At 55.4% G+C, this 22083-nt stretch overlaps 1 protein-coding gene across 1 annotated transcript; it reads right to left on the reverse strand.

Annotated features, from left to right (window-relative positions):
* Positions 1–148: 148 nt before the first annotated feature.
* LOC104011723 (uncharacterized) lies at positions 149–16722 on the reverse strand. The gene is made up of 13 exons (XM_087766875.1): positions 16338–16722; positions 15423–15537; positions 15004–15177; positions 14809–14915; positions 14204–14341; positions 12629–12777; positions 12416–12471; positions 8893–8995; positions 8718–8773; positions 4836–4988; positions 3930–4099; positions 3636–3729; positions 149–2917 (listed from the first exon to the last, which is right to left on the reverse strand). Exons 1-13 carry the CDS (start codon positions 16544–16546, stop codon positions 2801–2803), a joined length of 1641 nt encoding a protein of 546 aa, XP_087623001.1. The 5' UTR covers positions 16547–16722; the 3' UTR covers positions 149–2800.
* Between the last annotated feature and the right edge of the window lie 5361 nt (positions 16723–22083).

Raw genomic sequence — 22083 nt, forward strand, 5'->3', positions numbered from 1 at the left:
CAGGACAGCTGACCCAGACTGGCCAAAGGGCTATGCCATACCGTATGCTCAGTATATAAACTGGTGGGTAGGCTGGGGGGCAGCGATCGCTGCTCAGGGATGGGCTGGGCATCGGTCAGCGGGTGGTGAGCAATTGCATCATGCATCACTTGCTTTCTATATTATTATTACTACTACTACTATTTTACTTTATTGAAATTATTAAACTGTTCCTATCTCAACTCATGAGTTTTCTCACTTTTACCCTTACAGTTCTCTCCCCCGTCCCACTGCAGGCAGGGAATGAGCGAGCGGCTGTGTGGTGCTTAGTTGCTGGCTAGGGTTAAACCACAACACTCTCCCATCACCTTCTGCCCAGACCACCAGGAGGATTGCTCTACAAAGGCAGGAAGAGATGATTAGCAGTAGCTCAGCACTAATCCCTCAGCTGAGCACAATCATGGCTCAAGCCTCCCCAGAGGAAAAGGCCACAGATGGGTGCTCCCTCTCAGGGGTGTCTGCAGGACTGCTTTTCATTCAGAGCAGGGGCAGGGAGGGACAGGCTAAGTGCCTGCATAGGAAGAGAGCCTGAGTGAGCCTTCAAAAATAGGACTCTCCTCATCCAAACGTGCTAGGTCCGAAGCGCTCCAAGTGTGCAGCAAAACTAAGAAGACGTGTACTAGATAACACAGTTTATTAAAGACCAAACTGCAACAGAACCCTTGGAATTAGATGCAGGTTAGCTGCTGGGTGAGGTGGAAGGCAAAGGTTTGCAGGCTTCATTCATCTCCCTGTGAGCACTCTGTTTTCTGGCACTGGCACTTCCTCTGCTCCAGCATCTTCTCGTTGCTAACGGTGTTGGAGGTTCAGCTCTGACGGGGGAAGGGCGGGAGAAGAAAAGGCTGTGCGTGAGTTTTACAGCAGGCTGGGCCAAAGGCAGCACTGGAAAGTGGATCCTGGGAAGGGCAGCACTAACGCACAGATCCAGATACTGAAAAGCAAACTCTCAAACGGGTCGGCAACAACGTTACAGCCTGTGGGCTACAGACGCACGTGGAAAATTGCATTACGTGGAGATACAGCTCAACTTCTTGCAGTTTTTGCCTTATTTCTTGTCCAGCTCTTTCTCCCATCTCTCTTTTAGACTGCTCTGTTTGCCTGTGACCCACCGTGCTAGTCTCCCAGCGCCTTCTGGGGTCAAGCCCTGGTTCTGCCCCGGTTCTTCCTGAGTCCCACGCAAAGTGAACAACTTTTCTCACAGGTCCTGGTTTTACCTTGCCCCCTGCATGCGTTTTTTCGACTGCACCTCCAGTTGCTGGGAAATGTCACCAACTTGTAAGCGGCAAAACAAAAGGAACTCAAAGAGAGAGCTCTAAAGTTACTCACTTCTGTGGAGATCTGTAAGGTGGGGGGCCCTCGAGACTGCATTCGTTGCCTGCTGAGAGAGTATTAAAATGTATTAAAATCTCGATGTATGGTGACCAGCTCTGCTCTTGTCGCTCGGGGCCCCTGGGACTGTGTCATGGTCAGCGAGGCCATTGACCTCAGCAGCCCTGCTGGGACTCCTGGCTCATGGCTTTTACCCATCACGATAACTTCATCTGTGTTGATCAACATCATCATCATCATCATCATCATCCACTGCTACAATAGCAGCAGGAGTCTCAAGAGAAGTCAATCAGTTGCAAAATACAGCCAACAGATAATTAGCAACACGGAAGAGAAGCATAGGAAAAGAATCATCCAGGTTCCAGCAGAAACAAATAATCACCTCAAATCCACCAAACCAACCAGCGCTCACATTTCTTCTTAGTTTACCAACCTGGTTGGCCACCTCAGAACAGCTGTTCTTCATCTCTCCCTGGAAACTGAGCTGGGACTCTCTCTGCCCGCATATCAGCTTTGTCCGAGTTCCCTCCAGATGCATCTTCAACCTGCACAGCAAATGAGTAAGGAGAGCGTGAAGCAAAGCAACAGTCGGCCTTTTTCACATACTCCTACGTAAGCAGCACAGCCACGGCTTGCTTCATCTGTAACATGCTTGACAGGCCAGGAATTACTGAGAACAGCCAGCACTCCAGCATCACACATCACTTGGAGGGCCCAAAGTTCACCTGAACAGAGGAAGAAAAGGCTTCCTTCCCTCCCAGGAGAACTGCAGGCAGCCTGTATTTGCAAGGCCTTTTGCAGCTTTTTAAAACCATAGGTTCATGCACAGAAGCACCTTGCAAGATCGAATGCAAGGCTTGAATTTGCTCACAAACGGTTAGGTACATGCTTTTATATTAGAGTCCAGTGAAGCTTGACTTCTACTCAGCGTGATATTTCTTTAAAGCACTAAAAAGCCATGCCTGGTACGTTCTTCCTCCTGTGTGCCGTTTCTTCCCCGCATTTCGTCCAGACGTTCTTCTGATCGGCATTTCATCTCGGCCAGCTTCTTCGCTTCCTCGCTTTTGCTCCCACGCTTTCAAAATAGAAAAGATACATCGCGCACAGAGCACAGGAACAGGATCCATATGCAGAATGTGCACATGGTGTTCTCCACAAAGAAGACAACGGGGATCTCCCAAGTCCAGTCTCCTCTCGCAGCTCTCAGGCACAGATCTCTCTCCTGTCCACAGCACACAGCCTACCCATCAAAGGAATTGTGCTGAGGAACGCAAGTGCCCCCATATTGCTCACCAGGCACATTCAAAACGCAGTAGCACCAGCAGGATGAGAGAATAGATAGACTTTTCCTCTGCAGGTGCCCTGCCCAAAAACCTGGGGGGTTCCCCAGAGCCCACCTGATCTTTTCATACGTCACCTGCCCACAAGAAATTCAAAGACTAAAACCAGTCATTCCCAGAAGCCGTTCATATACCTGCTGATGTTGGTGTTTGTTTGCAGTCCGTGTTTTCTGAAAGCCAGTGGCCAAGTCCTCCAGGCCATTTTGAGCCTACCGCAGCATTAAAAGAAGAAAAAAGGAGTCACGCTAGGACTTTCCCGACTGAAGGTCACGCCTCACGGCCTTTCTGCTTCTCTTGCCAGCATCAGTCCAGCACAGCGTTTGCCTGCCCTGCAACGCGCCCCAAGCACACAAAATACTGCCAAGGGAGGTGTCGTTCCCTTATTAGTTGCTGACTTTCATCTTTGGAGGTCTTCTTGTTGCATTACGGACCCACACCTTCTGGCCAAGGAATCCATAGTCACTAAAACAGGAGGGTGACCAGAGTACAGGCAACGGAAGAATTCCTGTCACAGTCTGATGATGATAGTCAAGCCTCCAGGATGAAGCGCTGGGCTCCACCTGAGCGCGAGGAAAGCCCGCAGCCAAAAGTACCAAATGCCTCTACTGCATGACTGTCTGAAGCACTGCCTGAGGTCTCAACCTCACGACTGGTCTAAAGCAGAAAATACGCAAGCCAGTGCCTTACTGTCAACTCCTTAACAAAGATGGCGTTAAGTGGGACTTGCTGTAGTCTCATGGGACAACTCTCAAAGCCAGAAAGCTGGGGAATGGGCCAGCAGGACTTTCAGAGAAGCCTATAGTCAGTAGAACAGAGGAACTGATCTCTCGTAGGCTCTCCAACAAAAACCTCATCTTAAAATTTCCCCACATGAATACGGAACTGGGCTCTGTAGCTCATGAAAAGGGAAGGCTCCGACTAGCTTACTGAGGCAGAGGCTTGCAGGTCTTTCTGAAGGGCTTCAATGGTCGTGGCTTGTTGCTGGACTGTGGCTTCCAGCCTGGCGTTTTCAACTTGGAGCCTGGAAAAGAAGTACAGGCCTTGTCACAGAAGTCCACAAGAGCACAAATCCCCACAGAAGAGTGTGAAAGAACCTCATCTAAAACAAAAGCATCTTTGAAAATCGTGTATTATTATCTCACTGGGATGCAAGAAGACAGTCCTGTTGTTTTCACACAATCGCACAAAGCAAAGCCTTGCTCCACTGTGGTACTTCCTTACCGTTGTATGCGTTCTTTCAGCTCTGCGACAGCCGTAGTTCTAGAATATGCGACCAGAAGGCCCTGCTGGTTCCTGGAAGTTGTTAGTTCCCTCTGCTTATCCTTTATGGCGTTCTTCAGGGACGTGACATAACACTCAGTCCGGATACGCCGTTCTTTCAATTCCTGCAGCTGTCAAACCACAACAAGAATCCCCAGCGGTCAGCTTAGGTTTGATAAAAAGGAGTGGACTGCTTTGACTCTCACGTCGACCCTCCAAAGCCATGTTACTTCTTCATCTTTTCTACGGGCCCCTCTCCTACGTCGACACTGATTTCCTACAGCATTTCCTAAATGCTGCCACAACACTCCTCCTCCTGCTCCTAAAGTGACTTTGCAACTCCCTAACAGTGATGACGTGATGAGGGAATACAAAAAAGCACCAGCGCAACACTCCAGCATGCCTACTCTTTCTCTGTCAGCACACACTCCGCTTTGCCAAACCCAAGAGAAGCAGCAAATACGTGTGTGCTCTGTGAAACTGGAGAAGCAGCTTTTTGAAAGGAACACCCTTCTCCAGTTAAGGACAAAGTGACTTCACGGTTAGTGGCCTTTGTAATGGTAGGCGCCAGGCTTATAAAACCAGGTGAGTCCCTTACACGTCACTCAATCTACTCCTGTTGCCAAGTTGTCTAGTATACTAAGACCACCTTAGCGTAGCCCTCCACTGTTACTTCAAGCGGTGCAAACCAGCAGGCACCAAAGACAGCAGTGCTGTTCCCTCCCAGCCCCCTCATCACAGCGAGCCGCACACTGAACCACCCTGGGTTCCACAAAACCCCCAAGAAAGGATCAGTTCCCCACTCTGGTTTGCTACAAAAAAGGCCCGGGCCCCTGCCAAGAGACAAGAGACGGGCTTTCTCCATACCTTCGCTTTAGACCTGTCCAGTTCCTTCTGCAACTGCAGTTTCTGTTCCTGCAGGTCCCTGCTGTAGCGCTTCTTGGCTTCAGGTGAAGCTTCTGCCAGGGCGTTCTTTTTGAGAGCGTCGGCAAGCTCCTGCTGCAGCTGCCTGACCCATCTCTAAAGAAACATGAGCACGTTCCATGAGCACAGAGAAATCAAGAAGAAGATGACAACATGAGAGATGCTTTTCCTCATGGGATTATAACATTAGATCCGTCTTCAGGGTGGCCAGCAGGCTGAGGGAGGTGATTCTCCCCTTCTGTTCTGCTCTCGTGAGACCCAACCTGGAGCACTGCATCCAGCCCCTGCGTCCCCAGCACCAGGAGGACACGGAGCTGTTAGAGCAGGTCCAGAGGAGGGCGAGAGAAATGATCAGAGGGCTGGAACACCTCTCCCATGAAGAAGGGCTGAGAGAGTTGGGGTTGTTCAGCCTGGGGAAGAGAAGGCTCTGGGGAGACCTTATGGCAGCCTTTCAATATAGAAAGATGGAGAGAGACTTTTTACCATGGCCTGTAGTGACAGGACAAGGGGCAACGGTTTTAAACTAAAAGAGGGTAGACTTAGATTGGACATGAGGAAGAAATGTTTTGCAACGAGGGTGGTGGGACACTGGAGCAGGTTGCCCAGAGAAGTTGTGGATGCCCCATCCCTGGAAGGGTTCAAAGTCAGGCTGGACGGGGCTTTGAGCAACCTGATCTAGTGGAAGATGTCCCTGCCCGCAGCAGGGGCTTGGACCTGATGATCTTTGAAGGTGCCTTCCAACCCAAACCATTCTATGCTTCTGTGACTAGTGAATTCAAAGATCAGAGATTTTGGCCGCCACCAGCAGGCATCTGCGGGCACCTTTCTCAGCTGAGCACATCTAAACTATCGGCAGCTCTTCATGAGGCTTTCTCTTTCCTCATACACAGAAAAGGCTTAAGTATTCTTCTCCTTGGAACACAGGCTGCGAGTCCGTGCATGCGCTTTTTTCCAGCCCACTGTTTTCCCTCCTTATGCAGACCTTCTGCTTCACAACGGGAACGAAATGCGGTTGGAAACTCAGTTCAGGTCCAAATACAACAACCACCTCTCAGCAGCATTCCAAAATGAACTCAGTTGCAAGAACAGCTCTCCGTACACCAACAGGCTCTATTTAAAGATATCTGCATCGGCCTCTATTAGAGTCACCTGTCTGTTGCCTTGACAATGTGCTTGAGTTAAAGCACCCTTCTTTAGCTGAAGCTCTTCCTGCTGCAGTGCAGAAACCTGAGAGAGCAAGAACACAGACAGAGAGACAGACAGTGGGGACAGGAAGCCCCAGCAGCACTGCAGATTCACATTGCATTTCAGCACTGGGGTTACAGAAGCGTGACTCCTGCATTACCTCCGGAGGAGAAAGTAACTCATTCTCAAATGAAGAGACATCATCTCCCGCTTGCTCTGCTGCTGGCAAGACACCTACGGAGGAGGAAAGAGGGGCGACGCTGCTGCGAGTGCTTATTTCACTCTGCTTTTCCCCATCCGCTTCACTCCACAGCAGCTTACAAAGGTAACCATTTAGCCCGTCAGGAAATTACCATTGCCGTGCCCCTGTGCAACGGACGGCGTGCACGCTCCGCGTCTCTCTGCATCTGGAAGCTGCGCACCCGTCACCACTCTCCCGGGACCCTCCGAATCCGTCTGCGTAATTTAAAAGAGAGGCGTGAGAACTGGCACAGGCTCCACCTCGACCCGTTTCCACGCACAAATCTCCCGCTTCAGCCACCACGCGTAACGTGGTATCAGGTGACGGACAGAGCAAAAAGGGCAAACAGAGCCAGCGTGTTGGGCATCTCTGTTGAGCGGGGCTTTCAAAAGGGGCCGAAGGACACCTGCCCAAGATCGAGAGGAGCTAGGCAGAAGCAGCTAAGCGTCTGGACGCTAGGCCCTACGGGCAACCACTTGACACTGACTGGATGCGGAGAAGAGAGCTGTGTGGTGGGAAACCAGCAATGCTCACAGCGCCAGCCTCCTAGGATTTCAGAGGACTGTAGCCGGCGGGAAGCTTTACTGCTTCAATCCTGTACTAGAAATGCAGCTCAAAGGCCAGCTGCTAGGAGACCCGCGTCATTAGCTTGACCTGACGTCGTCCCAGTGCTAACTGAACAGCTTGCCTGCAGCACCGGCATGTCCAGGTCCCAGTTACGAGCGTGTGGCGGAAGCAGCAGCAGAGGGAAAGGAGCCCCAAAGCAAGCGAGCCCAGTGGGGCCCCACTGCCTCCTTCAGAGAAGGGGAAGAGTGGTGGGAAAGCTGCCCGGTGGAAAAGGACCTGGGGGTGCTTGTCGACAGCCGGCCGAATGGGACCGGCAGCGTGCCCAGGTGGCCAAGAAGGCCAACAGCATCCTGGCTTGTATCAGGAACAGGTTTAGATTGGATATTAGGAAAACTTTCTTCACTGACAGGGCTATCAAGCGCTGGAACAGGCCGCCCAGGGAAGTGGTTGAGGCCCCACCCCGGAGGGATTTAGAAGACGTGTAGGCGCGGCGCTTAGGGATACGGTTTAGGGGTGGACTTGGCAGTCTGAGGTTTACGGTTGGACTCCAAGATCTTGAGGGTCTTTCCCAAGGCAAATGATTCTGATTCTATGACTCTACCTCAGAATCAAAAGGGGAGTCATCATCTTCCTCTTGCTCTGCTGCCGGGAAGACACCTACAGAGGAGGAAAGAAGGGCGACGCTGCTGCGAGTGCTTATTTCACTCTGCTTTTCCCCATCCGCTTCACTCCACAGCAGCTTACAAAGGTAACCATTTAGCCCGTCAGGAAATTACCATTGCCGTGCCCCTGTGCAACGGACAGCGTGCACGCTCCGCGTCTGTCTGCATCTGGAAGCTGCGCACCCGTCGCCACTCTCCTGGGACCCTCCGAATCCGTCTGCGTAATTTAAAAGACAGGCGTGAGAACTGGCACAGGCTCCACCTCGACCCGTTTCCACACACAAATCTCCCGCTTCAGCCACCACGCGTAACGTGGTGTCAGGTGACGGACAGAGCAAAAAGGGCAAACAGAGCCAGCGTGTTGGGCATCTCTGTTGAGCGGGGCTTTCAAAAGGGGCCGAAGGACACCTGCCCAAGATCGAGAGGACCTAGGCAGAAGCAGCTAAGCGTCTGGACGCTAGGCCCTACGGGCAACCACTTGACACTGACTGGATGTGGAGAAGAGAGCTGTGTGGTGGGAAACCAGCAATGCTCACAGCGCCAGCCTCCTAGGATTTCAGAGGATTGTAGCCGGCGGGAAGCTTTACTGCTTCAATCCTGTACTAGAAATGCAGCTCAAAGGCCAGCTGCTAGGAGACCCGCGTCATTAGCTTGACCTGACGTCGTCCCAGTGCTAAGTGAACAGCTTGCCTGCAGCACCGGCATGTCCAGGTCCCAGTTACGAGCGTGTGGCGGAAGCAGCAGCAGAGGGAAAGGAGCCCCAAAGCAAGCGAGCCCAGTGGGGCCCCACTGCCTCCTTCAGAGAAGGGGAAGAGTGGTGGGAAAGCTGCCCGGCGGAAAAGGACCTGGGGGTGCTTGTTGACAGCCGGCCGAATGGGACCGGCAGTGTGCCCAGGTGGCCAAGAAGGCCAATAGCATCCTGGCTTGTATCAGGAACAGGTTTAGATTGGATATTAGGAAAACTTTCTTCACTGACAGGGCTATCAAGCGCTGGAACAGGCCGCCCAGGGAAGTGGTTGAGGCCCCACCCCGGAGGGATTTAGAAGACGTGTAGGCGCAGCGCTTAGGGATACGGTTTAGGGGTGGACTTGGCAGTCTGAGGTTTACGGTTGGACTCCAAGATCTTGAGGGTCTTTCCCAAGGCAAATGATTCTGATTCTATGACTCTACCTCAGAATCAAAAGGGGAGTCATCATCTTCCTCTTGCTCTGCTGCCGGGAAGACACCTACAGAGGAGGAAAGAAGGGCGACGCTGCTGCGAGTGCTTATTTCACTCTGCTTTTCCCCATCCGCTTCACTCCACAGCAGCTTACAAAGGTAACCATTTAGCCCGTCAGGAAATTACCATTGCCGTGGCCCTGTGCAACGGACAGCGTGCACGCTCCGCGTCTCTCTGCATCTGGAAGCTGCGCACCCGTCACCACTCTCCTGGGACCCTCCGAATCCGTCTGCGTAATTTAAAAGAGAGGCGTGAGAACTGGCACAGGCTCCACCTCGACCCGTTTCCACGCACAAATCTCCCGCTTCAGCCACCACGCGTAACGTGGTATCAGGTGACGGACAGAGCAAAAAGGGCAAACAGAGCCAGCGTGTTGGGCATCTCTGTTGAGCGGGGCTTTCAAAAGGGGCCGAAGGACACCTGCCCAAGATCGAGAGGACCTAGGCAGAAGCAGCTAAGCGTCTGGACGCTAGGCCCTACGGGCAACCACTTGACACTGACTGGATGCGGAGAAGAGAGCTGTGTGGTGGGAAACCAGCAATGCTCACAGCGCCAGCCTCCTAGGATTTCAGAGGATTGTAGCCGGCGGGAAGCTTTACTGCTTCAATCCTGTACTAGAAATGCAGCTCAAAGGCCAGCTGCTAGGAGACCCGCGTCATTAGCTTGACCTGACGTCGTCCCAGTGCTAAGTGAACAGCTTGCCTGCAGCACCGGCATGTCCAGGTCCCAGTTACGAGCGTGTGGCGGAAGCAGCAGCAGAGGGAAAGGAGCCCCAAAGCAAGCGAGCCCAGTGGGGCCCCACTGCCTCCTTCAGAGAAGGGGAAGAGTGGTGGGAAAGCTGCCCGGCGGAAGATGACCTGGGGGGTGCTTGTCGACAGCCGGCCGAATGGGACCGGCAGTGTGCCCAGGTGGCCAAGAAGGCCAATAGCATCCTGGCTTGTATCAGGAACAGGTTTAGATTGGATATTAGGAAAACTTTCTTCACTGACAGGGCTATCAAGCGCTGGAACAGGCCGCCCAGGGAAGTGGTTGAGGCCCCACCCCGGAGGGATTTAGAAGACGTGTAGGCGCGGCGCTTAGGGATACGGTTTAGGGGTGGACTTGGCAGTCTGAGGTTTACGGTTGGACTCCAAGATCTTGAGGGTCTTTCCCAAGGCAAATGATTCTGTGATTCTGTGACTCTACCTCAGAATCAAAAGGGGAGTCGTCATCTTCCTCTTGCTCTGCTGCCGGGAAGACACCTACAGAGGAGGAAAGAAGGGCGACGCTGCTGCGAGTGCTTATTTCACTCTGCTTTTCCCCATCCGCTTCACTCCACAGCAGCTTACAAAGGTAACCATTTAGCCCGTCAGGAAATTACCATTGCCGTGGCCCTGTGCAACAGACAGCGTGCACACTCCGTGTTTGTCTGTGGCTAGAAGCCACATGCCGGTCACCACTCTCCTGGGACCCTCCGAATCCATCTGCGTAATTTAAAAGACAGGCGTGAGAACTGGCACAGGCTCCACCTCGACCCGTTTCCATGCACAAATCTCCCGCTTCAGCCACCACGCGTAACGTGGTATCAGGTGACGGACAGAGCAAAAAGGGCAAACAGAGCCAGCGTGTTGGGCATCTCTGTTGAGCGGGGCTTTCAAAAGGGGCCGAAGGACACCTGCCCAAGATCGAGAGGACCTAGGCAGAAGCAGCTAAGCGTCTGGACGCTAGGCCCTACGGGCAACCACTTGACACTGACTGGATGCGGAGAAGAGAGCTGTGTGGTGGGAAACCAGCAATGCTCACAGCGCCAGCCTCCTAGGATTTCAGAGGACTGTAGCCGGCGGGAAGCTTTACTGCTTCAATCCTGTACTAGAAATGCAGCTCAAAGGCCAGCTGCTAGGAGACCCGCGTCATTAGCTTGACCTGACGTCGTCCCAGTGCTAACTGAACAGCTTGCCTGCAGCACCGGCATGTCCAGGTCCCAGTTACGAGCGTGTGGCGGAAGCAGCAGCAGAGGGAAAGGAGCCCCAAAGCAAGCGAGCCCAGTGGGGCCCCACTGCCTCCTTCAGAGAAGGGGAAGAGTGGTGGGAAAGCTGCCCGGCGGAAAAGGACCTGGGGGTGCTTGTCGACAGCCGGCCGAATGGGACCGGCAGCGTGCCCAGGTGGCCAAGAAGGCCAATAGCATCCTGGCTTGTATCAGGAACAGGTTTAGATTGGATATTAGGAAAACTTTCTTCACTGACAGGGCTATCAAGCGCTGGAACAGGCCGCCCAGGGAAGTGGTTGAGGCCCCACCCCGGAGGGATTTAGAAGACGTGTAGGCGCGGCGCTTAGGGATACGGTTTAGGGGTGGACTTGGCAGTCTGAGGTTTACGGTTGGACTCCAAGATCTTGAGGGTCTTTCCCAAGGCAAATGATTCTGATTCTATGACTCTACCTCAGAATCAAAAGGGGAGTCATCATCTTCCTCTTGCTCTGCTGCCGGGAAGACACCTACAGAGGAGGAAAGAAGGGCGACGCTGCTGCGAGTGCTTATTTCACTCTGCTTTTCCCCATCCGCTTCACTCCACAGCAGCTTACAAAGGTAACCATTTAGCCCGTCAGGAAATTACCATTGCCATGCCCCTGTGCAACGGACAGCGTGCACACTCCGTGTCTGTCTGTGGCTAGAAGCCACGTGCCGGTCACCACTCTCCTGGGACCCTCCGAATCCATCTGCGTAATTTAAAAGAGAGGCGTGAGAACTGGCACAGGCTCCACCTCGACCCGTTTCCATGCACAAATCTCCCGCTTCAGCCACCACGCGTAACGTGGTATCAGGTGACGGACAGAGCAAAAAGGGCAAACAGAGCCAGCGTGTTGGGCATCTCTGTTGAGCGGGGCTTTCAAAAGGGGCCGAAGGACACCTGCCCAAGATCGAGAGGACCTAGGCAGAAGCAGCTAAGCGTCTGGACGCTAGGCCCTACGGGCAACCACTTGACACTGACTGGATGCGGAGAAGAGAGCTGTGTGGTGGGAAACCAGCGATGCTCACAGCGCCAGCCTCCTAGGATTTCAGAGGATTGTAGCCGGCGGGAAGCTTTACTGCTTCAATCCTGCACTAGAAATGCAGCTCAAAGGCCAGCTGCTAGGAGACCCGCATCATTAGCTTGACCTGACGTCGTCCCAGTGCTAAGTGAACAGCTTGCCTGCAGCACCGGCATGTCCAGGTCCCAGTTACGAGCGTGTGGCGGAAGCAGCAGCAGAGGGAAAGGAGCCCCAAAGCAAGCGAGCCCAGTGGGGCCCCACTGCCTCCTTCAGAGAAGGGGAAGAGTGGTGGGAAAGCTGCCCGGCGGAAGATGACCTGGGGGTGCTTGTCGACAGCCGGCCGAATGGGACCGGCAGCGTGCCCAGGTGGCCAAGAAGGCCAATAGCATCCTGGCTTGTATCAGGAACAGGTTTAGATTGGATATTAGGAAAACTTTCTTCACTGACAGGGCTATCAAGCGCTGGAACAGGCTGCCCAGGGAAGTGGTTGAGGCCCCACCCCGGAGGGATTTAGAAGACGTGTAGGCGCGGCGCTTAGGGATACTGTTTAGGGGTGGACTTGGCAGTCTGAGGTTTACGGTTGGACTCCAAGATCTTAAGGGTCTTTCCCAAGGCAAATGATTCTGTGATTCTATGACTCTACCTCAGAATCAAAAGGGGAGTCGTCATCTTCCTCTTGCTCTGCTGCCGGGAAGACACCTACAGAGGAGGAAAGAAGCATGACGCTGCCATGAGTGCCTTATTTTACTCTGCCCTTCCCAGTCTCTGAAGCCCTGTGTCCAACTGACAGGTTGTCGCTCTCCTTCAGGCCACAGGCATTTGTCCTTATCACCTCCTATGCGGTGAAGGATCCTACCTGCTCCGGTCAGTGTAGGTGTGCCCCAGGGAAAGTCAGCAGGTGTCCCAGAGCAAGAGCTGTCAAGTACTGTTGCGCCTTCTGTGCCTCCCGCAGAACTCTCTCCCATCCTTTCACAGCCCACGTATTCCTCCAGTTGTTTAGCAATACTATATGCGGAAAGGAAGGAAAAGCATTCCGTAAAAATCCCTCCACACTTGCATACGCTCTCTGCTGGAAGAGCAACAGCCATTCATGAGCCATCGTACCATATTCATAGCCAGCTGGTAAAGGGTAACACACACACACACACGACTTACTGCACTACTAGAGGAGTGGAGACTGATATACTCGCTACAGGCTTGTTCCCACTAGAGGTGCCTATTCTTGTCTATGGAGTAACTCCCCCCTGCTGGCTACAGTCTCCTCTGATAATCAGCCTCTCCATTTTGAGGGCCAGCGAGATTAACAAGCTCCCTGGCAGACTGCCGTCTAACTACAAAGCTTCTACCTCACTGGGACGCTATACTAATGCTGTAGCAAGTCTTCACGTCAAGCCAGGGCAACATCTCCTCAAAGCCAGTCCTGACTTGGAAAGGCTTCAGAAATTCCCATGGTTAGTCTGAGGACCTGAGAGTTTAGAGAGCTCCTAAGGGGGATATCAAGAGGCCAACAAAGGTTGCGGTTGCATTCCAAGCACTGCACGGGTTAACTACATTGTATAGGTGTTCTCTTCTACCAGCCCTGCCGGAGGGTCAGTTGGGTCTCAGGAGAGAGATCACTTTCAGGTTTGCTTCATAAGCAGAACTACAAACAAAACAAAAAAGCCCAAACAAACGAGAAGAGAAAATGTTAAAGACGTGCTCCAGACCAAGGCTGCTATGCAAAATGGTGCATTAGCGCAACATTGATACTGTGCCAGAGGCCTGGAGGGAAGGAATGAACATGTTGTGTTGCTAGAGCCATCTTCCAACATGCTTTATTCCTAAAGGGGATTTTACTCCACGATTTACCCAAGCATCCTTCTCTCCTGCTTCCCATGAATAGAGGCTGACAGAAGGGGCAGAGGGAGAAGAAATCCAGTGTTGAGATCCAGTGACAAGCAGTCACGGGCAGTTGTTTATGGCTAGACAAGGCATAATGCAGTTCATTCCCCCATCACTAGGCTACCATGACTAGGCAAGAGGGCTATTTCCTTCAGCCTAGCTGTTAAGCACACACAGTCGTCTTAGCGAAGGAACAGCCAGGGGTGCAAAGCTACCCATGAGAGGAGGAAAACCGCTGCAGAGTTTAACTCGGGGGATAGCAGTTAGATCCCCTCTGAAACAAAAGGCAGGGAGTTGCTAGTCAGTTGAGTTGAGTGGAGCTTGAGAGCACACAGGTGAATTGTCGGAGAGAGCTGTGGGGGGAAGTTTTTCTCAGCTTCCAAATCCACTCTGGACGCAGAAAGAGATGCATCGGAAGACGTCACTGAGCCCAGCTTCAACAAAGGTCTCGACCCCTCATTAAACCCCCGGGAAGTTACCAAAAAGGGCCATACATCAGCACGGATATTCTGACAGTGCAACTGCTGTAACGAGGATGTGAATCACTTACTCAGAGCGTGCAGAGGTACTGGCATAATGCATAGCTGTGTGGCCAAACCTGTCTTCATGAGAAATATCAGCACCATGCCGAAGAAGAAGTCGTGTTATGTTCATATCCCCAGCAAGAGCAGCAAACATCAGAGTGGTCCTAAATCATCCAAGAGACGATAGGAAATACATCAGCTGCTGCAGACATTGCATTGCCATTACTTCAGTCCCTCTTTGCTCCCCAAACAATTCCTTTCCCCTCTCCTGCACGCAGAGTGAAAGCACAGCCAAGCGCACGGAAGCATTGGGGAATTCAGGTTGGTGGGACCTCAGGAGGTCTCCAGGCCAGCCACCCGCCCAGAGCAGACTTGGCGGGGTGCGGGTGTGGGTGCGTACACGCGCGCGCATGTGGCACCACAGCCAACGCTTTCTTGCGGTCCTCAGTGCGGAAATCATCCCCTGAGGTAAGAGAGCAGCCGAGTGCGCGCCTGCTTTCACAAGTCACACAGAAGGAGCTCCATCTGGGCAGCTCCTGGTTCCTTTTCAAAGCTCGTTCCTATGCCTCCCATCAGTCCAACCTGAACAACGCTAAGGAGTCCCACACGCACTTTTGACAAACCCTTCTACCTTTCATGGTTATCTCGAGCGTGCACGTCAGCTCCTTTTTGAAGAAGGAACTCGACCATCTCTTCACAGTGCTCGGTGATGGCAAGAGTAAGCGGAGTGTATCCCAGCTGAAAGGAGAAATCATCTCCCTTACAATCGCACAGAAAAGTCAAGCAAGTTTTGGGCAGAGGAGCCTTGCCCAAAGTCCACACTTACCTCATTCTGAGCATCAATATGGGCATTGTGCTCAAGTAACAGCTCTGCTAGAGATTTGCTATGAATGATGGCAGCCAGGTGAAGGGCAGTGTTGCCGCCAGCAGCTCTGAGGTCAGGGTTGGCACCGTGCTCCAGCAGAAGAGTCGCACAGTCTTTGTGCTGGTGCTCTACTGCCTGGAAACACGACACAAAGGAGGAATAACTTCCAACATCTACGCTTCTCTCTGTCAGAACTCCCGCATCTTCCCAACGCTGGAACGTGTGAGCATCTTCAAAGATGAGGCGACACACGCCCCTTCCCCGCTGACTACAACACGCCTGTTTCTACGCAGGCCTACGTAAAGAATTGTGCGAGGTATGTGTCGCTCAGCGCACAATCAGTAAGCCCAATGGGCAACAGCATGACCTCTTCGACGTACCTTCATCAGCGGCGATTTCTTAAAACTGTCCCGAGGATTTAGGTGGCACTTCTTTTCTACTAGAAATCGAACGACATCGGTGTGGCCGTTGGCACAAGCAAGGTGCAGAGGCGTCCTAGAAATTAAATAAACGCAGTTAACGCTGACAGACAGCTGAAGACATCGTTTCAGTCTGTGGTAGCCGCCACATGGGGCCGTAAGCCTCAACTAGCAAAAAACAAGCCGAAAGCAAGCTTTCTCGTTCCGGAGCCCGTGGCAGCAGTTGCACAGCCAAAGCCTGGGGCTGGCTACGCAAAATCCCCAACGCCTGCCTTGAGTCAGGAGGCATTTCCTCGGCTGCGTCAAGGAACCCGCACAAGCAGAGTCCTGTGCCCAGGCACTGGTCCCTCCCTCCAGGACTGCCCAGCCACCCGGCACAGCAAAGGAGACCGCGTGCGTCTTGGCAGCCTGAAGTCAAGGGAGGCTACGTAAGTCTACGGAGACTGCGGGGTCCGCGCAAGCCCCTGGGTTTTCCCCCGACCAGTCCCGTGCCAGACGTGTCCCAGAGACAGAGGGGATGGGATTTCTAACAGCAACGGGAAGGCTGTGCCGCGTCTTTCTGCCAACCCGTGCCCTGCCCAAGCAAGGCGCTCGGTCTGGCGGCAGGAAAGGAGCCGTCTCTGCTTGGACGAAGGCCTGCTGAGCTCCACCGAAGAGTCACGACAGGGACCAGGCTGGCAGAGCGGGGCAAAGCAGGGCAGAGCGGAGCGGAGCAGAGCATCCGCCGCCTCCTGGCCCAGCTTGGGCAGGCCGCCGGGACGGCCAGCGCTGTGGAGCCGGCCCTGCTCCGAGGGCGCCTGCGACCGTGCCGGGCTTCGCCGGCTCCTCCAGCCAGGGGGGGTGGGGGCTTTGCTACGGGCACTGCCCGCCCCTTACTGCTTCTTCGCGTCCCGCCAGTTGATGCGGAGCCTCTTCCACCACCAGCGCCGCCGCAGCCGGGCCAGGTCACCGCTGGCGGCCGCGCTGTGCAGCTCGCCCCAGCCCTTCTCCCGGAGCTCAGAGGCCCCGGCGGCGCCGGGCGCGGGAGCGCTGCCGGGCGGCGGCCGCTCCCGCACCCTCCTGAGGAGTGCGACGAGCCTCTGCATGCTGCGGCGGGGGCGAGGGCATGGCCCGCCCCGCCGTTAGCAGCCGCAGGAGGCGCCCGGCGGGCTCTGCCGAGCCCCGGGCGGGGCGGGGCGGGGCGGGGGAGAGGGCGGGGAGAGCCGAGAGCGGAGCCCCGAGCCGCGGCCGCGGCTCGCAGCCCCCGACGCTGCCAGCCAGAGACGCGCTGCCGGTCCCTCCGCGACGGCGACCACACTGACCGCCGGCGCCTGCAGGGGGCGGCCGAAGAGCGGCGTCGTCGCGTGCGGCCGGGGCGTCACAGAGGGGGCGTCACAGAGGGGGCGTCAGAGGGGGCGGGGTGGCTCGCCCCGGCCCGGGAGGAGCGGCCTCCGCCTCCGCCGTCGGGGCGCTGCTGCTGCGGAGCCCGCTCTGCTCCCGCGTCGGGGCGCTGGGGGCTGCGTCCCCCTGTGCGTCGGGCGAGGTTTTGGAGGGCAATGCAGCAGCGCGGGCCACGGACGGGGCTGCGGACCAACCGCTGAGCGTGCAGCAAAGCTTGGCCCTGCCCCGCCGCTGCGCTGGTGCTGAAAGGGCTCAAGCCCCGATGGCCGCAGCCACTGCATCCAAATGCCTCCTGAGAGAATTAAAGCCTAGGGGCAAGGAGGATGTTTGAAATGTCGTGGTCACTTAACTAAGCAAAAGGAAGGGAGGCCTCTGCGATTTAGAGAGTCGTTAGAACGGTTGGAAGATAAGGGGGCTCCGGGATAATCCCGTCTGGGACAACTGGGCCGGGGGAGGACAAAGGCAGGGAAGATGGGAAGTCCCAGAAGAATGACAGCAGCCTTGAAGGAGCCCGTTTACGCGATCCTAGGGCGGAGTTTGGGCAGAAGCAAAGGTCAATCAGCGAACACAGCGAAGCAGACATCTGAAGACCCCCAAAGACCACTTGAAGACCACCACGGGAGACGACTGCGCGTGCGGATCGGGCATTTGCCTATGTTAATAAGCTCCAGGAAACACCATGATTATGTAACTGAATTCTCGGGAATCCTGTGAATGGGTAGGACTTTATGGTATACACTCTCTGAAAGTCTGCCCAATCGGTGGAGCACTCACGGTGGAGAATCCCCCGCGCTGCCCAGCGCTGCAATAAAGAATCCCTGCTTACCGGTACCTTCGTTGCTATTGAGTTTCATTTCAGGGACTCTCCGAATACCCCGTTTCTCCCTTGGGGAGATTCGGCCTGGGAGGAGAAGCATCCGTGCATTTTTGCCTGAGTGCTGCGTGCGCGGCGGGAGCTGTGGCTGCTCGGCCCCAACCCGCTCCGCCGGCCCGTCCCTGCCAGCTGCCGTGCTCGCCCCGGAGCCCGAGCCCGGCTGCGCGGCCTCCCTGGCGGGCTGCCCGCCTGCGCCGCCTCCCTCCCCGCCGGATCAAGCACCGGCTTCTGTCGCGACGTGGGTTTTTGGGGGTGGGGGGGGGTGGTTTTGCTGCTCGGCTGCCCTCAGGGTTTAGCGAGGCAGAGGGCTCGGCGTGACGGCAGAAACCTGCCCCAGCGGCACCGCCGCCCCCTGCCGCGCTGCGCGGACACGGCTGGCCCCGGCGCGCCGGCGAGGGCGGGCGCAGCCCTGGGCTTCCCGCTCGGGCGGGCGGGGGCGGCTCCCGGGGCCGCGCCGCCCCTCCCCGCCCGCGGTGCCGCCGCGCGGGGGATGGCGGCGGGGGCGCGGCGGCGGCGGCGGCTCCTCCCGGCCTGGATGGGGGCGGCGGGGGACGAGCGGGCGGCGGCGGCGCCCCCCCCCGAGGCCGGGCGGCGGCGGGCGGCGGCAGGGCCCAGGTAGCGGGGAGCGGCGGGGGCGGCGGGCGGGCGAGGCCGGTCCCTGCCCTGCCCTGCCCTGCCCTGGCCCTGCCCTGGCCCTGCCCTGAGGGTCTCCCCGTGCGGTGCCCAGGGCGGCGGCGGCGGCGGCGGTGTACTGCATGAACGAGGCGGAGCTGGTGGACGTGGCCCTGGCGGTGCTGGGCGAGGTGAGGCTGGACCCCCGCGGGCGGGCGGGAGGGAGGGCTCCGGGGCGCGGGCAGGGAGCGCTGCCGCCGCCGGCTCCCTGGCGGCCCCTCCGCGGGAGGCGGCGCTGGGGGCGCTGCCGAGCGCCGCCCGGGTTTGCCGGTCCCCTCGTCCCCTTCCCGGAGGCTGCCGGCGCCGGCGCAGCTGCCTTTGCCCCCCGGCCGCCCCGGGCTGCCCGCCTGCCCCTTGGAGCGCTCCCGGGGTGAAGTCGCGCACAGCCGGGTCCGGTTGTTTTCCCTTTGGTCAGAATCGACGGTGCGAGGAAGAGGAGGAGAAGGCCCGGTCCGGGAGCGAAGAGGAGCAGGCGCTCCAGCCAACAGCAGACGAGGCTCCTGGAAGCACAGGCGGCACCGGGGGAGGCAGTGACCGCAGTCCGGCTCTGCCATCCCCTCCTGACGCTGGTGGTGGCGCCGACGCAGAGAGGAGAGGCTGGGGGGACTCCGAGGACGCTGTTCTGAACTATGTCAGGGCGATCTTTTTCAGCTAACGTTGCCTCCGCTGTGGCTCCCCAGGAGCAGAGGGGACAGTGGGGAGGGTGTCCCCTCCCGCAGCACCGAGGGTGGCGGGAGGAGGGCCTGTGGTGGGCTGTGTGTCTGCTGTGTTGGTGGCCTACGGAGCTGGTAGGAGGCTCGTGAAGGCCTTGGGCAAAAAGGAAGGGGGCTTCTTCTCAGCACTTCTCCCAGCGTGTGCTGGGATCCGGTGGGATTTGGCTCTAGGTTAGGTGATTAGATTAGGTTACGTTCCTTTCTGTTTGGCATCTCAGGGCATGGGCAGATTAAAGAGGACATGTGGGTTTCTGCGAGTGTCCCTCTGGTGGGTCAGTGTTAGGACTGGAGGGGAGCGGGGAGTTGCTGGCCCTGGAAGGCCTTTGCTGGCTCTGCAGAGCTGGGATAGTCACGGTTCAGCCTTGGGGCTCCCTTGTCCTTGCGGTCCCTCTGTGACAGCTGCAGTGGGGCCTGGCACTGAGTTTGGCTCCGGGCTGTGGCAGGCCTCCCATAGCTGAGGAGGACATGGGTGGGAGCAGACTGGCAGGGCCAGGGACCATCCCGAGGGGTGAAGATGGGGGCTGTGGCCGGTGAAGGGATGAGGATGGCTCAGCCCTACAAAGGCAGGAAGAGTTTGGTAACTGATGATTAGCAGTAGCTCAGCACTAATCCCTCAGCTGAGCACAATCATGGCTCAAGCCTCCCCAGAGGAAAAGGCCACAGATGGGTGCTCCCTCTCAGGGGTGTCTGCAGGACTGCTTTTCATTCAGAGCAGGGGCAGGGAGGGACAGGCTAAGTGCCTGCATAGGAAGAGAGCCTGAGTGAGCCTTCAAAAATAGGACTCTCCTCATCCAAACGTGCTAGGTCCGAAGCGCTCCAAGTGTGCAGCAAAACTAAGAAGACGTGTACTAGATAACACAGTTTATTAAAGACCAAACTGCAACAGAACCCTTGGAATTAGATGCAGGTTAGCTGCTGGGTGAGGTGGAAGGCAAAGGTTTGCAGGCTTCATTCATCTCCCTGTGAGCACTCTGTTTTCTGGCACTGGCACTTCCTCTGCTCCAGCATCTTCTCGTTGCTAACGGTGTTGGAGGTTCAGCTCTGACGGGGGAAGGGCGGGAGAAGAAAAGGCTGTGCGTGAGTTTTACAGCAGGCTGGGCCAAAGGCAGCACTGGAAAGTGGATCCTGGGAAGGGCAGCACTAACGCACAGATCCAGATACTGAAAAGCAAACTCTCAAACGGGTCGGCAACAACGTTACAGCCTGTGGGCTACAGACGCACGTGGAAAATTGCATTACGTGGAGATACAGCTCAACTTCTTGCAGTTTTTGCCTTATTTCTTGTCCAGCTCTTTCTCCCATCTCTCTTTTAGACTGCTCTGTTTGCCTGTGACCCACCGTGCTAGTCTCCCAGCGCCTTCTGGGGTCAAGCCCTGGTTCTGCCCCGGTTCTTCCTGAGTCCCACGCAAAGTGAACAACTTTTCTCACAGGTCCTGGTTTCACCTTGCCCCCTGCATGCGTTTTTTCGACTGCACCTCCAGTTGCTGGGAAATGTCACCAACTTGTAAGCGGCAAAACAAAAGGAACTCAAAGAGAGAGCTCTAAAGTTACTCACTTCTGTGGAGATCTGTAAGGTGGGGGGCCCTCGAGACTGCATTCGTTGCCTGCTGAGAGAGTATTAAAATGTATTAAAATCTCGATGTATGGTGACCAGCTCTGCTCTTGTCGCTCGGGGCCCCTGGGACTGTGTCATGGTCAGCGAGGCCATTGACCTCAGCAGCCCTGCTGGGACTCCTGGCTCATGGCTTTTACCCATCACGATAACTTCATCTGTGTTGATCAACATCATCATCATCATCATCATCATCATCATCATCATCATCATCATCATCCACTGCTACAATAGCAGCAGGAGTCTCAAGAGAAGTCAATCAGTTGCAAAATACAGCCAACAGATAATTAGCAACACGGAAGAGAAGCATAGGAAAAGAATCATCCAGGTTCCAGCAGAAACAAATAATCACCTCAAATCCACCAAACCAACCAGCGCTCACATTTCTTCTTAGTTTACCAACCTGGTTGGCCACCTCAGAACAGCTGTTCTTCATCTCTCCCTGGAAACTGAGCTGGGACTCTCTCTGCCCGCATATCAGCTTTGTCCGAGTTCCCTCCAGATGCATCTTCAACCTGCACAGCAAATGAGTAAGGAGAGCGTGAAGCAAAGCAACAGTCGGCCTTTTTCACATACTCCTACGTAAGCAGCACAGCCACGGCTTGCTTCATCTGTAACATGCTTGACAGGCCAGGAATTACTGAGAACAGCCAGCACTCCAGCATCACACATCACTTGGAGGGCCCAAAGTTCACCTGAACAGAGGAAGAAAAGGCTTCCTTCCCTCCCAGGAGAACTGCAGGCAGCCTGTATTTGCAAGGCCTTTTGCAGCTTTTTAAAACCATAGGTTCATGCACAGAAGCACCTTGCAAGATCGAATGCAAGGCTTGAATTTGCTCACAAACGGTTAGGTACATGCTTTTATATTAGAGTCCAGTGAAGCTTGACTTCTACTCAGCGTGATATTTCTTTAAAGCACTAAAAAGCCATGCCTGGTACGTTCTTCCTCCTGTGTGCCGTTTCTTCCCCGCATTTCGTCCAGACGTTCTTCTGATCGGCATTTCATCTCGGCCAGCTTCTTCGCTTCCTCGCTTTTGCTCCCACGCTTTCAAAATAGAAAAGATACATCGCGCACAGAGCACAGGAACAGGATCCATATGCAGAATGTGCACATGGTGTTCTCCACAAAGAAGACAACGGGGATCTCCCAAGTCCAGTCTCCTCTCGCAGCTCTCAGGCACAGATCTCTCTCCTGTCCACAGCACACAGCCTACCCATCAAAGGAACTGTGCTGAGGAACGCAAGTGCCCCCATATTGCTCACCAGGCACGTTCAAAACGCAGTAGCACCAGCAGGATGAGAGAATAGATAGACTTTTCCTCTGCAGGTGCCCTGCCCAAAAACCTGCGGCGTTCCCCAGAGCCCACCTGA

The sequence above is a fragment of the Nipponia nippon genome, unplaced genomic scaffold, assembly GCF_047370975.1.
Source record: "Nipponia nippon isolate SJK-2023a ecotype South Korea unplaced genomic scaffold, ASM4737097v1 scaffold_3, whole genome shotgun sequence".
Lineage (NCBI taxonomy): Eukaryota > Metazoa > Chordata > Aves > Pelecaniformes > Threskiornithidae > Nipponia > Nipponia nippon.

What these genes read in the sequence shown, in the direction of transcription:
- LOC104011723 (XM_087766875.1), bottom strand. Translation starts at nt 16,546, where the DNA reads ATGCAGAGGCTCGTCGCACTCCTCAGGAGGGTGCGGGAGCGGCCGCCG. An exon ending in ACCTACACTGACCGGAGCAG is followed by an intron (nt 12,472 to 12,628) that starts GTAGGATCCTTC and finishes CCTCCTCTGTAG; the next exon opens with GTGTCTTCCCGGCAGCAGAG. An exon ending in ACTCCCCTTTTGATTCTGAG is followed by an intron (nt 8,996 to 12,415) that starts GTAGAGTCATAG and finishes TAAATTACGCAG; the next exon opens with ACGGATTCGGAGGGTCCCAG.